The sequence below is a fragment of the Trichomonas vaginalis genome (genome assembly GCF_026262505.1).
Source record: "Trichomonas vaginalis G3 chromosome Unknown ctg_186, whole genome shotgun sequence".
Taxonomy (NCBI): Eukaryota; Parabasalia; order Trichomonadida; family Trichomonadidae; genus Trichomonas; species Trichomonas vaginalis.
Genome location: NW_026529273.1, coordinates 64,500 through 81,870, shown reverse-complemented (window position 1 = coordinate 81,870; position 17,371 = coordinate 64,500). Strand labels below are relative to the sequence as shown.

At 31.5% G+C, this 17,371-nt stretch overlaps 5 protein-coding genes and 1 pseudogene across 6 annotated transcripts, besides 2 other annotated features; 4 read left to right on the top strand and 2 right to left on the bottom strand.

The window, feature by feature from the left end:
- Window positions 1–329: 329 nt before the first annotated feature.
- Window positions 330–3,917: a mobile genetic element.
- TVAGG3_1090320 lies at window positions 1,075–2,671 on the bottom strand (annotated as a pseudogene). Its single transcript has one exon. A coding segment is annotated over exon 1 (1,597 nt).
- A 129-nt stretch (window positions 3,918–4,046) lies between the features above and the next one.
- On the top strand, window positions 4,047–5,682 carry TVAGG3_1090300 (regulation of centriole replication; the record flags this gene model as incomplete). Its single annotated transcript, XM_001314163.1, has 1 exon — window positions 4,052–5,647. One exon carries the CDS (start codon window positions 4,052–4,054, stop codon window positions 5,645–5,647), a length of 1,596 nt encoding a protein of 531 aa, XP_001314176.1.
- Window positions 5,683–5,856: 174 nt separating this feature from the next.
- On the bottom strand, window positions 5,857–6,510 carry TVAGG3_1090290 (transcription factor DP family; the record flags this gene model as incomplete). Its single annotated transcript, XM_001314164.1, has 1 exon — window positions 5,864–6,493. One exon carries the CDS (start codon window positions 6,491–6,493, stop codon window positions 5,864–5,866), a length of 630 nt encoding a protein of 209 aa, XP_001314177.1.
- Window positions 6,511–6,831: 321 nt separating this feature from the next.
- TVAGG3_1090280 (Ankyrin repeat family) lies at window positions 6,832–8,414 on the top strand (the record flags this gene model as incomplete). Its single annotated transcript, XM_001314165.1, has 1 exon — window positions 6,858–8,231. The coding sequence occupies one exon, from the start codon at window positions 6,858–6,860 to the stop codon at window positions 8,229–8,231; it is 1,374 nt and encodes a 457-aa protein (XP_001314178.1).
- A 452-nt stretch (window positions 8,415–8,866) lies between these two features.
- On the top strand, window positions 8,867–9,874 carry TVAGG3_1090270 (Gram-negative porin family; the record flags this gene model as incomplete). Its single annotated transcript, XM_001314166.1, has 1 exon — window positions 8,867–9,874. One exon carries the CDS (start codon window positions 8,867–8,869, stop codon window positions 9,872–9,874), a length of 1,008 nt encoding a protein of 335 aa, XP_001314179.1.
- A 3,444-nt stretch (window positions 9,875–13,318) lies between these two features.
- Window positions 13,319–14,359: a mobile genetic element.
- Window positions 14,360–15,110: 751 nt separating this feature from the next.
- On the top strand, window positions 15,111–16,382 carry TVAGG3_1090250 (uncharacterized protein; the record flags this gene model as incomplete). The annotated part of the gene is made up of 1 exon (XM_001314168.1): window positions 15,111–16,382. The coding sequence occupies one exon, from the start codon at window positions 15,111–15,113 to the stop codon at window positions 16,380–16,382; it is 1,272 nt and encodes a 423-aa protein (XP_001314181.1).
- Window positions 16,383–17,371: the final 989 nt, after the last annotated feature.

Here is a 17,371-nt window from a genome sequence, read left to right as displayed (position 1 = left end):
TTGAAATTGAGTAAACATTCCGTATTTGTTGATAAGACTCGCCATTTACTCTTCGATAGAGTAAATCGAGTTGCATCTGGGTCAATAGCCCAAGATTTTTATAGTTTTCTAATTCTGCAAACTCGGGAATTCGTGTTCTTGGTTGCATTTTTTTAAAACGAGAACTTCACAAATTTGGTTCATGGCCATAAAAACTCATTCAATTTTTCTGAGATTTTTTTTCTTCACTCACTCAAAACGCAGAGGACCATTCTTCTCAAAATTGAATTATTTTCTCAAATATTGAGTGAGTAAAATGGGCACGTTGTGTAAATTGATTCAAAATTTTTGGCAAACCCAAATTTTAGCTAAAAGTGACAGGAAAAAAAAACGTTTAGTATTAAAAAAAAAGACCGATGAGAGCTTCATTCGAAATATAGAGGGAACTGAGAATGCGCAACCATTCTCAGGGAATATTGGATGCTATTCCCGTTCCCTCTGTATGGAAAATTGAGGTTTTCAAAGGGAGTTAAATAATATATATCAAATTTATACTAATTTACTTCAAAATACAAAAGTATTTGACAGCTAAAATTAGTTACTTTAGCAAGCCTATCAATACCCTTTTACGATTATTGCTACTTTTTCGAAATAAAAGTAAAAACAAATTTATACTAATTTACTTCAAAATACAAAAGTATTTGACAGCTAAAATTAGTTACTTTAGCAAGCCTATCAATACCCTTTTACGATTATTGCTACTTTTTCGAAATAAAAGTAAAAACAAATTTATACTAATTTACTTCAAAATACAAAAGTATTTGACAGCTAAAATTAGTTACTTTAGCAAGCCTATCAATACCCTTTTACGATTATTGCTACTTTTTCGAAATAAAAGTAAAAACAAATTTATACTAATTTACTTCAAAATACAAAAGTATTTGACAGCTAAAATTAGTTACTTTAGCAAGCCTATCAATACCCTTTTACGATTATTGCTACTTTTTCGAAATAAAATAAATTTATTATCAAAAACCTTTTTTTCTTAGTAAAAATAAAAATGTTATTTTATATCAAGTTTTTATTCATAAATTTTTATAATGTTGTATAAATTTGAAGGTGGAAATCTGTAATAATTTTATCTTGAAAAGACTTGGCATTCTCAACAATGAATTGAGGGGTATTGCATCCAAATTCTGTAATTTGCGTGAGAATACTAAGCTTGATTTCCATTGGGATACTTAATTTCGAAAAATACTGGGTCATTCGTTTTTGAACCTTTGCTGCCTTGACAACTTTATCAAGTAGGTCATCTAAACCCAATTGAAGCGTATTTAAGTTTGCTGATGAGTTAACTATTAACGATTTAATTTTATCAGTGAGCATTATACATTTTTCTGTATCCAGTCTGATTGTAGACTTTTTTGGCTTTTTTTCAGATGGCAACGGATTTGGAATTTTGTCTCTGAGCCTTATATCTTGAGAAATTCTGTAATAAAATGAAGGAACGATAAAATCGATTAATTTCATCACAAATCGATCAAATCTCATGAAAATTGTTCCGCCAAAGTAGTAATATTTAATTTTTTTGTTAATCGATTCTGAAATGTTATTTGTGAGAGCTAAATTTTCATCTCTTTCAGCGGCTGTCCATCTTTCTTGGTTTGATATCCATTGATTTTGTATGTATTTTGAAAATTCTGGGAATTTTTCGGCTATTTCCAGAATTTTTTTGAACGTTGGTTCAATCCATTCTTTCTTGCCATTTCTGCCGTATGCAAGATAGTTCATTTTTGTATCTAATATCAATTTGTCTGAACTCTCAAATGCATAATCTTTCAAATTTTTTCTGAACGCCCTCATTACATGAACTGCACACCAATGAAGGATAACTTCTGGAAAAGAGTTGATAATCGCATTTTCGATTTCTTGTGCACAATCTGACATAAAATATTTTGGTTTTACTTTTGCCCAGTTAAAAAATGCCTTGAGACAGAATGCAATATTTTCTGAAGTGTTTGGATAAACGACAAATTGAAAAATTGGGAATGCATGTGTATTTGGAAATTTGGCTGATATCATGTAAAACAACATTTTAAATTCAAGTAATGAATGGGTTGCATCAATAAAATGCTCTTTCACAATTTTGATTATGTCCAGAAATTTGAAAGAAGCATAATAAAAGATTAATTTCTTTGGTTTGTTGTAATTATCGACATCGAAATAAATTAAATCTTTTGGTGACTCTTGTTCTTTGATACCCTTAAATAATTGAGTTGACTTGAATTGATTATCATCGTACTTTTGAATACCTTTGATCTTTTTATTTCCTTTTTCCTGAATTGTTTTCATTTGATCTGAAGATGCATTCAAAAAAGATGGCCTGTTAAGTGGATCATCCAGATCAAGTTTTTTGTCGCATTCAATTTGAGCCATTTTCGGATCACCCCCCCTGTTTTATAAAATTAATAAGTACCCGACGATAGCATTGTGATAATGTGTGGTATTTCTTTGTCTCATCTTTGATTTGCTTGTGATTATGTGTTCCATTATATTCTGTTAGGATATATTCTTCATCATCCTTTAGAAATGAGATACATGCTTCACATTTATCTGCACTGCACCTGAATTTTAATTTTTTTTCCCCTAAATTTGGATTTTTTTTAATTGATATGGACAACCTGCATGGCATTCGTTATCAATGACAGCTTTCATAGCATCTATATAAGATAGCCTTTCTTTAAGTTCGCATGGTGCATCGATATGCATCAAAAAAATGAAATGAAATTTCAATATCAAAAAAAGCACAAAATTTGAAAAAATTCACAAATCTCGGTTTCTGAAAGAAAATGGCCTCTTAAACTTTGTGCATATATTCATCTATAAGACACATTGTATCCATATATTATTTAGCCAACACAACTTATCTGGTATCGAGAAAATTCAAAAAAAGCACAAAATTTGAAAATTGCTCGGTTCTACATTCAAAATAAATTTCATTAATTTTTACGTACATATTAAGGTACTTATCTTCTACATATATAATCTTCATTAGATATATACATGATAAATAAAATTCATAAAACATTAAAAATCAAAAAATTAGATGAACCTTGGCAATTAAACTTTATTAAATAATAGTTGTTTATAAATAATATTATATTATATTATCATTTAATATTATTTTGATAATGAAGATTTTATTTTGCAATAATATACTAATTTACTTCAAAATACAAAAGTATTTGACAGCTAAAATTAGTTACTTTAGCAAGCCTATCAATACCCTTTTACGATTATTGCTACTTTTTCGAAATAAAAGTAAAAACAAATTTATACTAATTTACTTCAAAATACAAAAGTATTTGACAGCTAAAATTAGTTACTTTAGCAAGCCTATCAATACCCTTTTACGATTATTGCTACTTTTTCGAAATAAAAGTAAAAACAAATTTATACTAATTTACTTCAAAATACAAAAGTATTTGGCAGCTAGAATTAGTTACTTTAGCAAGCCTATCAATACCCTTTTACGATTATTGCTACTTTTTCGAAATAAAATAAATTTATTATCAAAAACCTTTTTTTTCTTAGTAAAAATAAACGAAATTTTTTACCTTATGAACTTTTGATGGAAATATGCAAATTTAAAATAATAAAGAAAGCCGCGAGCGAAGCGATCGGCTTAGTTCGAAGATTTTGATTCAAATCTTTGCTGATCTGTAATTCGCGGAAGCCGCGAGCGAATCGAGCGGCTTAGGTCTAAAATTTTGATTCAAATCTTTGCTTATATTCCTTAAATTCTTTATGAAACTCGCAACAGTTCCATAAAAAATTTTAAATTCTAAACTGTCGAAATTACCGATCGGTAATCACACCCTTCACGGGTGTGTCACTTTTTACAAGTGCGTCACTTTTAGCTAAAATTACCCCTACTCAAAATTTTTTATTGGTACACGACCTTTGAAATTGGTCTCGGGCTATTCAACCTACGGTAAACACTTTTTCCTCATTTTGTTTGAAAATTTATCAGAAATGAAAATTCAATGAAATAAATATTTTTTTTTCAAAAATGAATCGTTCTGCTGCTGTACCTTTTACTATTGTTAGCAACAATCATGGCTACGTTCAAGTATATAAACGCGTAGATATGATCGGAGCAGGCGGGTTCGGTAAAGTGTTTAAAGTCGTCGAACAAAAAACGCAACAAACATATGCTTTGAAAGTTATTCCTAACGACAAGTTTACAACGAATGCCGAAAGAGAAGCTCTTCAGAATGAAATAAGTCTCCAGAAATCATGCAATCATCCCAATATTGTGAAAATTATTCATACGTTCGCTGATTCACTGAACCAATATATTGTTTTGGAGTACTGTCCTGGTGGATCGATGGAAGCTAAGTATAAAACCGAAGGGAGGTTCACACCGGAAAAGGTGGCCGAATTTTTAAAAGATGCTCTTTCAGCTCTCTGCTATATCCATGCAAAAGGAATTGTGCACCGTGATATCAAATTATCAAACTTCCTGATAGGAGAAGATGGCCACGTAAAACTTTGCGATTTCGGTTTTGCAATAAAAGACAACCCAAACATCAAAACTTCCGTTAGTGGCACCCCATCTTATATTGCCCCAGAGTTAATCTTTAAGGGAACAGACGGAATTAGTCCAAAAATCGATATTTGGGCGATTGGAATATGCGTTTTTACTCTTTTAAACGGGTATCCACCATTTGAAGCGTCATCCGCAAAGATGTCATTCGAGAGAATCAAAAACGGTACATACAGATTTAATATCGCTGCAAACGTTTCTTATTTCGCCAAAGAATTTATTCAAAAAGCTCTGACGCGTGATCCGGAAGAAAGACCTACAGCCGAAGAATTACTTCACCACCAATTACTAATGAAACAAGCGACTACTCCTGCCATAAAAATGTCGAAATCTTTCAGTACAATTCCGCAAATGAATACAAAGAATCTGGATCACTCCCCGATAGCCCCAATATCACCTCTAGCAGATCCAGAACCTCAGCAACTCATCGAACCAACAGAAAGCCCATCAGATTCAGTAAATTCGGACTACAGATTGCCTCCGAAACATTCTGTATGCAGATTTTGGGATTTGAGCGATAAATACGGTCTCGGCTATTTGCTACAGGATGGATGCGTAGGAGCTGTATTCAATGACTACACTAGAATGATATCTGATCCACATAGAACTTTCATTCAATATTATGATTCGCCGCATACTGTTAATTTTCAAATCGTTGATGCCAAAACACCTAGCGATGATGTATCAAAGAAGCTTATCATACTTTCAAAGTTCAGCGACGCTCTTAGAAAAGGCAATGATTTATATAAGATTCCAGCATTGAAATACGACAGAAACTCCGCATTGAAATACGTCAGACATTGGTCCCGCGAGGATAAAAGAGTACTATTTAGGTTTGACAATGGCGATATTCAAGTCAACTTCGAAGACTCCATAAAACTCTTCATTTTCTGGTCCGACCAGAAGCTTATACTCTCTAACAGTTTGAAACAAGAGGGTAAATGCATTGGCGTAAACCAGGTTTCGGATAATGGAAATGAAGAAGAGAAAAAGAGACTTGCGATCGCTAAAAGGATGTTAAAGACACCTGTAGAGAAGAGTCCTCATATGAGCCAATAGATTATATTGATATATTTAATTGTTTTATATAAATTAAATTTCCATGTTATGTTGATTCATTCTTTAGTTAATTATATATTATTTTTTCACTCAAAATTAAGGAAGTCAGTTTTCTAAGGTTTGCTGTAAAATTTGTAATAAAAATGAAGGAGACAAATTAAATAAACAACAAAAATATTTATACAAACAAATAAAATAAGATAAGTAGTAGCGAATCTAGAAGGCTTCGTCTCCATTTTCGTCATCGTAGGCATTTATTAATTCATAAGCGGGTTTCACAGAAGGAAAGTTAGAAATTAGGGCATTATCTAAGTCAAACTTGTAATCTATACTAGAAGCTATATCGAATTGTGTAATAATATGCGGAGGTTTATCAGATCTATTGGCTAATTTGAGAATAAGCTGATCCTTGGATTGTTTTATGGAAAAATTTGCTTGGAAGACTATAAATGGAAGCTGTATATAAACTTGAGGTCGAGGTATTGATCGATTTCGTACAATTAATGCGTTAATATATGACAGATATCGAAGTTTATACTTGAGTTTTTCAATTTTATCTTTAACTAATAAGGTTTTCGTAAGATCATTTACTTTTGTCTGTTGAACTCTCATATTGTTTGAATAACCAACCCATGTGATAGTAGTTCCTGTTTTGGTAATAATATCTGCAGCTGCAAGTACGCCAATGACGTCATAAACACGGCGTTTCATAGATGTTTGTTGAGATGGTCCTTGGATAGGAGAAATCATCATCGCAGTTAAGTCAGACGCATTCATTGTTCCGGCTGCCTTTAATTTATCTGCAATAACTGCTGAAATTGTTTTTAAACTCCCATCTTGGGTCATCAATAATTTTTAGTTTTGACAAAACAATTTTCCAAAATTTTTATGCAATATCTCATCATTTGAAACATCAAACACCTTTAACATACTAGATTACAACCTGCGTAATTTGCTTTCTAAATATAACTCAGAATACCAAAGAGTCAGAGAATTTGATAAACTGAAACTCATATCAGAATCAAAGTCTTACAACTTTAATATTCAAATACTCATCTACATATGATAAAGAGGTTATTTGTCATACTATTTATATCATAATCTATATTTCTGATCCAGAAATTGTTGATTCTCTTTCTAGATTCAAAAATTTTATCGGTGTGCAGCACCGATAATTGACGAAAATGTAAAAAATTTGAGCGTTAAAACAATGACGAGTAATATTCCCGAAAATCTGCTTCCCTACGCAGAAATACAAAGGGCATTGACAGAGCTTACTCCAGATACAGTCGAAAGCGTCTATGATTTGATATTAAAATCACCTCTTACCAAAGAAAAAACCTACATTAATTTCATTGTCAATGAATTAATTACAATATTTCCTTTAAAGCATAAGAGATGGGATATGTATATCACATTAACGCAAAAATTAAGTAAATGCAATACACAACCCTTTAATACATTCAAAACAATATTAATGCAAGAATTATTTGCAACAAGAGACGAATGGGAAATCCACAACAAATCTCCAATATTAAAATACGCTCGTCTATGCTTAAAAGCCAAAATTTACACAATTAACGAAGTAATTAATTATTTAATCAAATTACCAACAACAGCACCATCACAATACTTCCTTAGCGTTTGTTTCTTTGCTCCAGAGACATTTAAAGCAAATCAAGGTATATTTACAACTTTCAAACAGATTATTCAAAAAATGGTCGTATCAGAAGACCAAACAGCAACAGTCACACAAGTTCCAGGTGGTGGAGGTCCATTATACCGTATCAAAGACTCAGTAGTTCAAGAATACGTAAATTGCTTTGATATTCTCTGCGAAAACGACTTCCAAAAGCTCATTCCTTTAATAGATACAGGCTGCGAATACAACTCAGTAGAATTAGATATCTACAACGATGATGTCGAAAATATGTCATCAAAAATGGGAAAAACATACAATACCAATCGAAAAGTCAGTCCAAATCCTTTCCATCCAGCCATGTTCCTTCAATGGCGTCCAACGTTATTAGAAATGGCCGCTTTTTACGGTTCGCCGAAATCATTTGACTATTTACTCAAGAGAAATGCGAGAACATCATTCATTGCCATGATGGCAGTCGCAGGTGGCTTCGAATCCATCCTCAAACGCGTCGAAGAGCTCAAAGAACCGTTCGAAGCCTGCCTAAGAATTGCGGCCGCATTCAGAGACATCAAGACGATAGAATGGCTCATTCAAAATCACTTTTCAGAGCTAAAGTACGATAAAGAAATAAATTATGTTCTTGCACGTGCAGCGTTTACTAACTATCTCCCAATGCTTGATTTCTGTATCAACAAAGGCGTTGATATTAATTTTAGTGATGAAAATGGAGAAACAGCACTTCACTTGGCCGTGAAAATGGAAAATAAAGAAGCTTTGTTGTTCCTTATAAGTAGGCCACACTTGCAGTTCAGAAAGAAGAATGTTTATGGATTGAATCCACATTCTATGACGAAAAACAAAGAAATTTTGGATATTTTGAATGGTGCGGAAGAAAAAAGAGCTCAGGAGAAAGAAAAACAGAAGAAAGCTAAGCGAATTTAACTATGTATGTGATTTATTTTGAATAAAAATGTAAATTATAAAATTATCTCAGAAAAATTATTCCAACTTTAGGAAAAATCATCAATTTCACCAATTTAATGCAGCTCACATATTAATTTCTTTTGAACTCCAAGCAGAAATCTTTAATTTCTTGATTTTTTATAATATATTTACTAAAAAGACCATTTTGTTTCTTGGGATCAGCTTTTAATCATGTTATAATACCATATAATGATCTTATTTAATACAATTCATTAAGGCAATTTTCATAGAATTTTCCATATAACTAGATAATTTATACTAACATTTAAATTATGCGCATTCTCTACCTTGAAATAACAAAGGTTTTTTATCGCAGTTTTGAAAAATTGAGAAGTTTATTTTCAACCTTCTATCAAAAAATTGGAATCCGAAACCTTACGAAATAAGGCTTCATATTTTTTTCTCCATCCTAATTCATGATAGGATTTATTATATTTTTTTAGTTGACGATATCTTTTGCCAAATCTGACAGGCAAAACAGTTGAATTCAAATCAAAATACACTAAATTATAATATATAAGTTGAATACTTCTTAATTTAAGACAATTTTGTTTTGAATATAATTTGATATCTGTCATAATCATTTTTTAAAAATGCTTGCCCTCACAGCTTGCATTAGAATCAATGACCGTATTAGGCCATTTAGATATCAGCACAACGTAGAGGATGATGACAACTGGAAGAAGACATTCCACACAAAGTATGGCGATTTCGAACTTGACTTCGAATATAACGATTATGAAGAGGATGATGATAACTGGAAGAAGACATTCCATACAAAGTATGGCGATTTCGAACTTGACTTCGAGTTGAACGACGAAGAGGATGATGATAACTGGAAGAAGACATTCCATACAAAGTATGGTGACTTCGAACTTGATTTTGAATTAAATGATGAAGATGAAGACAACTGGCAGAAGATTTTCCACACAAAGTATGGTGACTTCGAGCTTGATTTCGATTACAATGAAGATGAAGACGAAGACAACTGGCAGAAGATTTTCCATACAAAATATGGTGACTTCGAGCTTGATTTCGATTACAATGAAGACAAATCTGTTGATGATGATAACCTCAAGATTGGTCTCTACTACAAGCTTCCAGGATCATGGGGTAAGATTGGCTTCTCATATGAACTCAACGAAGAGGAATATGATGACGATGACAACCTTAAATTAGGTCTCTACTACAAGCTTCCAGGATCATGGGGCAAGGTCGGCCTCTCATACGAACGTAATGAGGAAGAAGAGCTTGATGATGACAACTTAAAGCTTGGCATCTACTATCACCTTCCAATCTCATTAGGAAAGATCGGCATCTCATACGAACTCAACGAAGAGGAATATGATAACGATGACAACCTTAAATTAGGTCTCTACTATAAGCTTCCAGGATCATGGGGCAAGATTGGTCTCTCATACGAACGTAATGAGGAAGAAGAATATGATGATGATAACCTCAAAATCGGAGCTTACTACCACCTTCCAAAGTCATGGGGAAAGATCGGCATCTCATATGAACGCAATGATTACGAGTATGATGATGACAACCTCATGGAACGCAAACCATGGATTATCCGTCCATATCAACCAAAGATGTGAAGAATGTTTAAAAACATTTTCTTCATTAATCATTTCATTCTTTTTATAATTGAGATTTGCGATATTTATCTAATACTAATAGATGCATCAAAATATTCTTTTAAGCAGTAGAATTGCTCCATATCCTTGAAATAAATAGATTTATAGTAGCAATATAACAATAGTTTATGAATTTACACCTGATTTTTAAGTTAAGTAATTTGTATGAAGGATCATTAAAATTGATATATAAGCATTCATTATAAAGCTTGTACTCATTGATCTTATGAAAATTTATCTCTGAGTTATTGAGCAACAACTCATTGGCTTGGAAAAATCATTACGAAATAGTTTGAATTGAACCCGAAACTCATTCCATGTATCGGCCGTCAATATCATCTGAATCTGTTTTATAAGCTATGTATACATGCGTGAGCATAACGATCTTTTAAGAATGTTTTGACTATGAATCAAATTTTCATCACATGACATATTCATTTTTAGAATATTGATTGATTCTTATTGCTTTCTTGAATCCAATATAGTTTAAAAGAGGATGAAGGTAAATTGTTAATTTTTTTTTGCCAATTTTCGAAATTCTTTCTAGAATTGTTGATTTAAAATAGTTATAGGGATTAAAATACACATGAACAACAAATATATTTTACAAATAGACAAACAATAACAAAGAAAATATTTTTTTTATGATTCATACTCAAGAGTATATTTTAGGGAATCTGTCGAATCATAAGAACTTCCATATGAAAATAGATATGATGACAAGTTCGAAACATAATTATTCCAGCAACTTTGGATTTCAAATCTTTCTATTGCTGAATAAGGTTCAACTGACTTATAAAATGAAAGACTTCGGTTAATATTTTGCTTTTCGGTAATCGAGAGGCCTTTCGTATATTCATTTATTTTAGAATTCAGATCTTCTGAAACTGTGAATCGTTTGTTTGAAAAATCACGTAGCTTAGAAGATTTCACGCATATTAATAGCGATAAGAGTTGAGTTTCTGATGAAATAGGGTATAACTTTGAGGATTGCAAAATTTTAACCATAAATTCATAAGGAAACCTTTCTTTCTTGTATGCGATACGGAAAAGTGGGAAAATAGGAGCAATTGCTAAACTATATGGATTGGTTTGTGCGATAATTTCGCTATCATTGACTAATTTATCTAATTGATCAACTAGAAAGTAATATGGCACCACAACACTAAGCAACACAGGAAACCCAAATTTTGTTGCTAAATTATAAATGCATTCTACATTTTCATCATTAATAAGTAAACTTTCTCCATTTATATAGTTTGAAAATGCTAAATACGAACTATAATCTGCAAAAATAGTATCTTTAAGGTTAATTATGTCTATGTTTGGTTTCGAATCTAAATATTTTTTAAATCGGGGCGAAAGTTTAGCAAGAACGGATCTTTTACATGAAAATTCATAATGAGAAGTCTTAATTGTAACTGAGCTAAAGTTTTCATCTGGAATATATCCATGGGGATGCACTCTAATCCTCAAATTTATACTTTTCCGAATCTCCATAGATTTGGTAGTCACTTTTTTGATGATGAATCAATTTTTGTCAATTCACATCAGAAGAATCTAAATTTGTTGGATCACAATATAAACCTTCCTCCAAGCAGTGATTGAAGGATCAATGATCTGAAGCTTTAAAAGAAAGCTCTGACATTTAGATGAATCAGCTGTGGGTAACAAAGCCAAAAATCAATTCAAAAAATTAGACAGATGGATTGTATGATTAAAGTTTATTATAGTTTATAGTTTTTGGAATAATTTTAACAAATATCACGTGTAATTTCAATAATATTTTGTGCTTAATCATAATTTTCTAATTTTTATACATGACAATGCTGAAGTCCTACATTTGAGGGCAAGATTATCTTTTGAAACCAAACTTTTTGAAACAAAAATTATCATTATATAACACAGAAATTAAACAACTCTTGGAGTGGGGATCGATCAAATGATATGCTATCCAATCATTTTCCATAAATGACACTTTTCTTTCAAAAAAACCGGATAAAACTATTCTTTATAAAATACGCATTTTTGGATGAAAAAGCATATGTACGTAACAACTAATATAACGATAGTTTAATATTATACAATATTTAAATCAAACAAGTTTAATTATAAGGATATTTCTCAAATTTGTAATCAATGAAGCTAATATTAGGTTGTGGAGGCGGGAAGTTTCCATTCCGAATATAGAAAACAGTAACATCAAGTCCATTCATGAATTTTGTTTCATTTACAGATTCTTTTTTCTTGTGATGATAGAAATTAAAGTTAAAAACAACAACTAACTTCACATCCATAGCAGGCATCATTCCATAATTGGAAAGGTCCCAGAATTCAGTGTTGACAATGTAAATTATGGTTTTTGCAGCCATAAAAATGCATTTGAACACGGTACTACCATTGGCCATAACAACGGCCTTGAAAGTCGAATATAACTTAGCGTAATTTTTCAAACTTGACGTCTTATCTTTCATATACTCCCAATGAATGTCCGGATACTTGACAAGAGCTAATTTGTACAACTCCTTCATATTCTGAATAATTCTCTTATTGAATCTGTTGACAAAAACGCACCTGGTCGGAATTATTTTTTCTAAATCCATTTTATTGCGCAAGTACTCATGAAGCTTATATGCTCCCATACCAAAATGACCACTGTGAGGTCTAGGATGAGTTGCGAGTAAGACATGTTCGCAATATACCCATAATGAGTTTCCAAGGTAAAGAACGCGATCATCACCGTAACCAAGCAGCTGCATAAACTCTCTAATGTATCTTGGCCCTATAGGAACAATAATTGTAGCATTCTCCATTACTTCATCTGGAGTCATTACGAGAGGTATCATATAATCATGAACGAAATGACCGTAGTTGTATCTAACGAAGAGATGTCCAAACAAAATACCATGAGAAATGTTTGTTACATGATATCCTTCTTTGAATATGTTCAACCATATAGGACCAGTGCAAAAAGTATGTTCAATTATATTTGTATTGTTAATAATGCATCCATTGTTATTCACGTAGACATTTTTATAAAGTGTATAACGACATGTGAAGTTACTCCAATAGTTTATCATCGATTTCTCTCCAAAGTGTGGCGGAATCGTAGTATAGCCTTTAGAATGTGTATCATTGTAATTAAATAATTCTGCGGGTTCATCGAACCAAAAAACCATGTTTGTGCGTGGTGGATCGAATGTGATGTTGAAGTTATATTGTTTTTCGATATTTACATCACCTTCACCATATACAACAGGAAGATGCTTTATGAAAGGCGGTCCGAAAAATAAAGTTTCGCAAACAGCAACAGGATATAGAAAATCTCTTATACTCAGCAATATATACATGAAAATGAAGAATAACGGAATACACTCGTTTATCGAAAGCCTTTTCTGCCTTAAGGGTGCGCCCGGGAGGATCATGTAAACTTCAGAATTTAGAACCTTAATTTTTAAGCAATAACTTGGTACCTAAATAGGTAGGAAAACTCTAAAAATATCAAAAAATACAATTTGGCTCCATAATAATCCTGTCATGGTGGCTGTTTGTATCACCTAGTATTTTCCTCTTGAATCTCTTTTTCTGTCGAAATTAAATTCAAATCTCAGAAGTAGAAGTGAATAATCGACTTATTACTGCTATTATACGAATAAATAAATTCATTATATTATTTTTATTTACATAATATCTGTTTGAAGTCCATAATTCTATAAATTTTTCTTCAAAAACATTACAATCTTGATAGTTTTGATACTGTTTAATAGGTTTTTGGCACCTTATTTAGTATTTACTACGTATAGAGTCGATCTGAACTTAATTTTCGGAAATTTAAAATATTTATTATAAGTAAAATCTGATTTGAAATTTATGTTTAACTACTCATATCTTGCATTATCCTGAGTAGCTTTTGTAAAAATTGATCAAAAAAGATTTTAACGTGCTTTAATTTTTATTTTTTAAAATAATGCATATTATTATATAACTAGCATATTTACAAATTTTAGTGCTTTCAAAAATTTAATCCTCATGCTCTCAAATAAACGTACATCCAGGTGGCCTGTTTTTTGCAAAAAATAAAATTTCATTTTTTATGCTTAAAAAGTCAGAATTTTTATTTGCTTCTGGGATATATGATGGCTATATCAGATGCCCATTCTTTTTGATACTCAACATTAAACATAAAACTTAGCCGTTAAGGCTCTTCTGAAAATATTTTTTTTTCCGAAAAATTTTCGAAAAAAATCAAAAAATTTAAAAATCCCCGAATCTGCAGGGATTTTAAAAAATTCTTTTTAGTAAAACTTAAGGATATTGTATCAGATATATTGGTATGGGCAAATTCAATTTTAATCCAATATTCATCGAGATATTAAGTTAACGAAGCTTTCAAAATTGAGAGGGTAATCCTCCTCCTCTCAAATAAACGTACATGCGGGTGCACCCTTAATATATGAGACTCTTCAAACATAATTTGTATGTTATTGCACGCCCGTAAAAACAAAATTTTCTCAAGTAGTTTGAGTCCAAAAACTGATTTAACTACCATAGAATATGCTAGAATACATCCCGAAATTTCAATTGTGATCTATTTTGAATATCTCAAAATTTGAGACATCCAATTGAAAACAAGGAAAGTATTTTCATTTGGGAATAAAGGTATTTATGATCAAAAATAGGCTTCTTTCCCCAAAGGTGATCAGAAATAGAAAGGAGCTTTTACGATCGTATCTCAATAATGATCGCAATTGAAAATAAAATTGGTCACTTTTTAAAATTTTTTAAAAATGTTCTTTTTTTTTACCTAAATCTGATAACAATGATAATATTACATATTGATGAAATACTGATATTTTCTTATTTGGTCGATATCGATATAGAAGCTTTTTAGATAGATTTTATAGAATTTGAGGAAAATAAGATATAACTGTTTCAATGTTTCCCAGAATGACAAATTGCAACCGACATGAGTGCAAAACACACTCATGTCGGTCAAAGTTCTGCAATCACATTCTTGATTGCGGAAGATTGTCTCATTCTGGGAGACATACAGTGTCAATGTCTCCCAGAATGACACATTGCGACGGACAGGAGTGCATATGACACTCTTCTAGGCCGCAAAAGTGACATCGAGATTTAACTGATGGAAAAATCATGAAAAATCCATCAATGAAAAAGTGACAAAAATTCAATATAAATGGAAGAAATTCTTAGTGATCTTCAACCATTCGAAATTATAAGTAATGGTAAAGATCTAAACACACCAACCGTCAAGTCTTCTGATAGATTTTACTTTATTCAATCAAAAAAAGCTTTTCAAAACTTATTGCGTTCTGAAAAGAACAATCAAATAGGAAAACTAATATTTGAAAACTTCAAATCAGAACACAAGCCTTCGATCAACGCAGTAGAACCCTTAAAAACTTACTTTGCTCAAAATTATGACAAAAATCGAACCAAATTTCAACCAGGGCAAGAGCCATATAAAGGAATCAATGAGCAAATTGAACAAATTGGAGCGTATCTACACCAAGAAATTGAATACGAACAATCAATTTTTACAAATATTTCAATTCCTCACTACAACAAAAAAGACTTTCTTAAACACTCTAACTTGGATGACAAAGACCCAGATCCTGCTGATATTGTGACCTATGTAGAAGAAGATCCAAAGCCAATCGAAAACGAACCTGAACAACAACAACAAACCACTTCAATCCTGGTCCAAGAAACACCAAACGAAACAAAAGAGCAAACCAAAGAAATACAAGAACAAACCAAAGAAACACAAGAACAAACCAAAGAAACACAAGAACAAACAGAAGAAAAACAAGATGAAACAGAAGTTAAGCAAGAGCAAACCAAAGAAATACAAGAAGAAACCAAAGAAACACAAGAACAAATCAAAGAAACACAAGAACAAATCAAAGAAACACAAGAACAAATCAAAGAAACACAAGAACAAATCAAAGAAACACAAGATGAAACAGAAGTTAAGCAAGAGCAAACCAAAGAAATACAAGAACAAACCAAAGAAACGCAAGAACAAACCAAAGAAACACAAGAACAAATCAAAGAAACACAAGAACAAACCAAAGAAATACAAGAACAAACCAAAGAAACACAAGAGCAAACCAAAGAAACACAAGAACAAACAGAAGAAAAACAAGATGAAACAGAAGTTAAGCAAGAGCAAACCAAAGAAATACAAGAAGAAACCAAAGAAACACAAGAAGAAACAGAAGTTAAGCAAGAAGAAACAGAAGTTAAACAAGAACAAACAGCGGATAAACCAAAGAAGCCAAGCAAACCAACTCAAAAGAAATCAGGTCAAACATCTAAATCAGGTCAAAAGAAATCAGGTCAAACATCTAAATCAGGTCAAAAATCTAAATCAGGTCAAAAACCTAAACAAAAGAAAGACAATTTTCTCCAGCAAATGCTTGCTTCAGGGGGTACTCGCAAGTGAACTGACCCTCTCAATTTTCCCAAACTTAGAGAGTACTAAAGTGCCTAAATAGCATACTTATCTGAACTTTCTCTTAACCTTTAAAATACCACATATACAAGTAAGTTAATTTTTAAGCAAGTTTATGAAAAGAGGTCTTTTTCATGAAATTTGCAATTATCTTGCATTTTCCGGAAAAATCCTACCTTTAGCAACTTGTGAGATTTTGATTCTGCTCTGGCCATAGATAAGGACTGCCTTACTCCGGCCTTCAGATACGAAGTATTTCCTCCGGAAAAGTGAACTTTATAGCATTTCGAAGCTGACCTTTAGTGGGCTCTCCGAGCCATGTGAGGTGACTTTTTTTGATTTATGAGAAAAGAATCAGATATATAAAATACTGAATATCTCCGTATTAATTTTCTTTTTTCATAATTTCAATTTTTTGTTTCATTTGAATTTTAATACTGGTGTAATTGCCATGATATTGCACCTATGCAATTCCTTTTAGATCTTTATCTTAAAAATTCAACTCATGATACTTCCTTTTGGAAAAATAGAATATTTATTTTAAATGAAACTTCCTTAATAAAGATTAATACAATATTTCAAATGTAATACAATCAAAATTCATAAACACATATGTGCCGGCGTCAAAGTTAATAGAATTTGCAATTCGTATTTCACTGTTGCCATACTTTCAAATATTAATATTACTGAGTAATATGACTTCTAAAATGAATCATGGATAGGCTTAAAAGCAAATCACAACAAATAATGTGAATTTATTTCAAACATATTGAATAACAATCCATTTTAAATAAATAATAACTAGGGAAAATGTAATAGAATGAAAATAATGCAGTATTAGTTCTCAAAAATCTTTTAAAAATGAAAAAATGGTGTAATTATATTGTTTTGTATATTTAATAAGTGATTATGAAAAAAATATTGAAGGCTAACGCATTTTGTTTTGTATATTTAATAAATGTTTATTCATCTGTTAGATT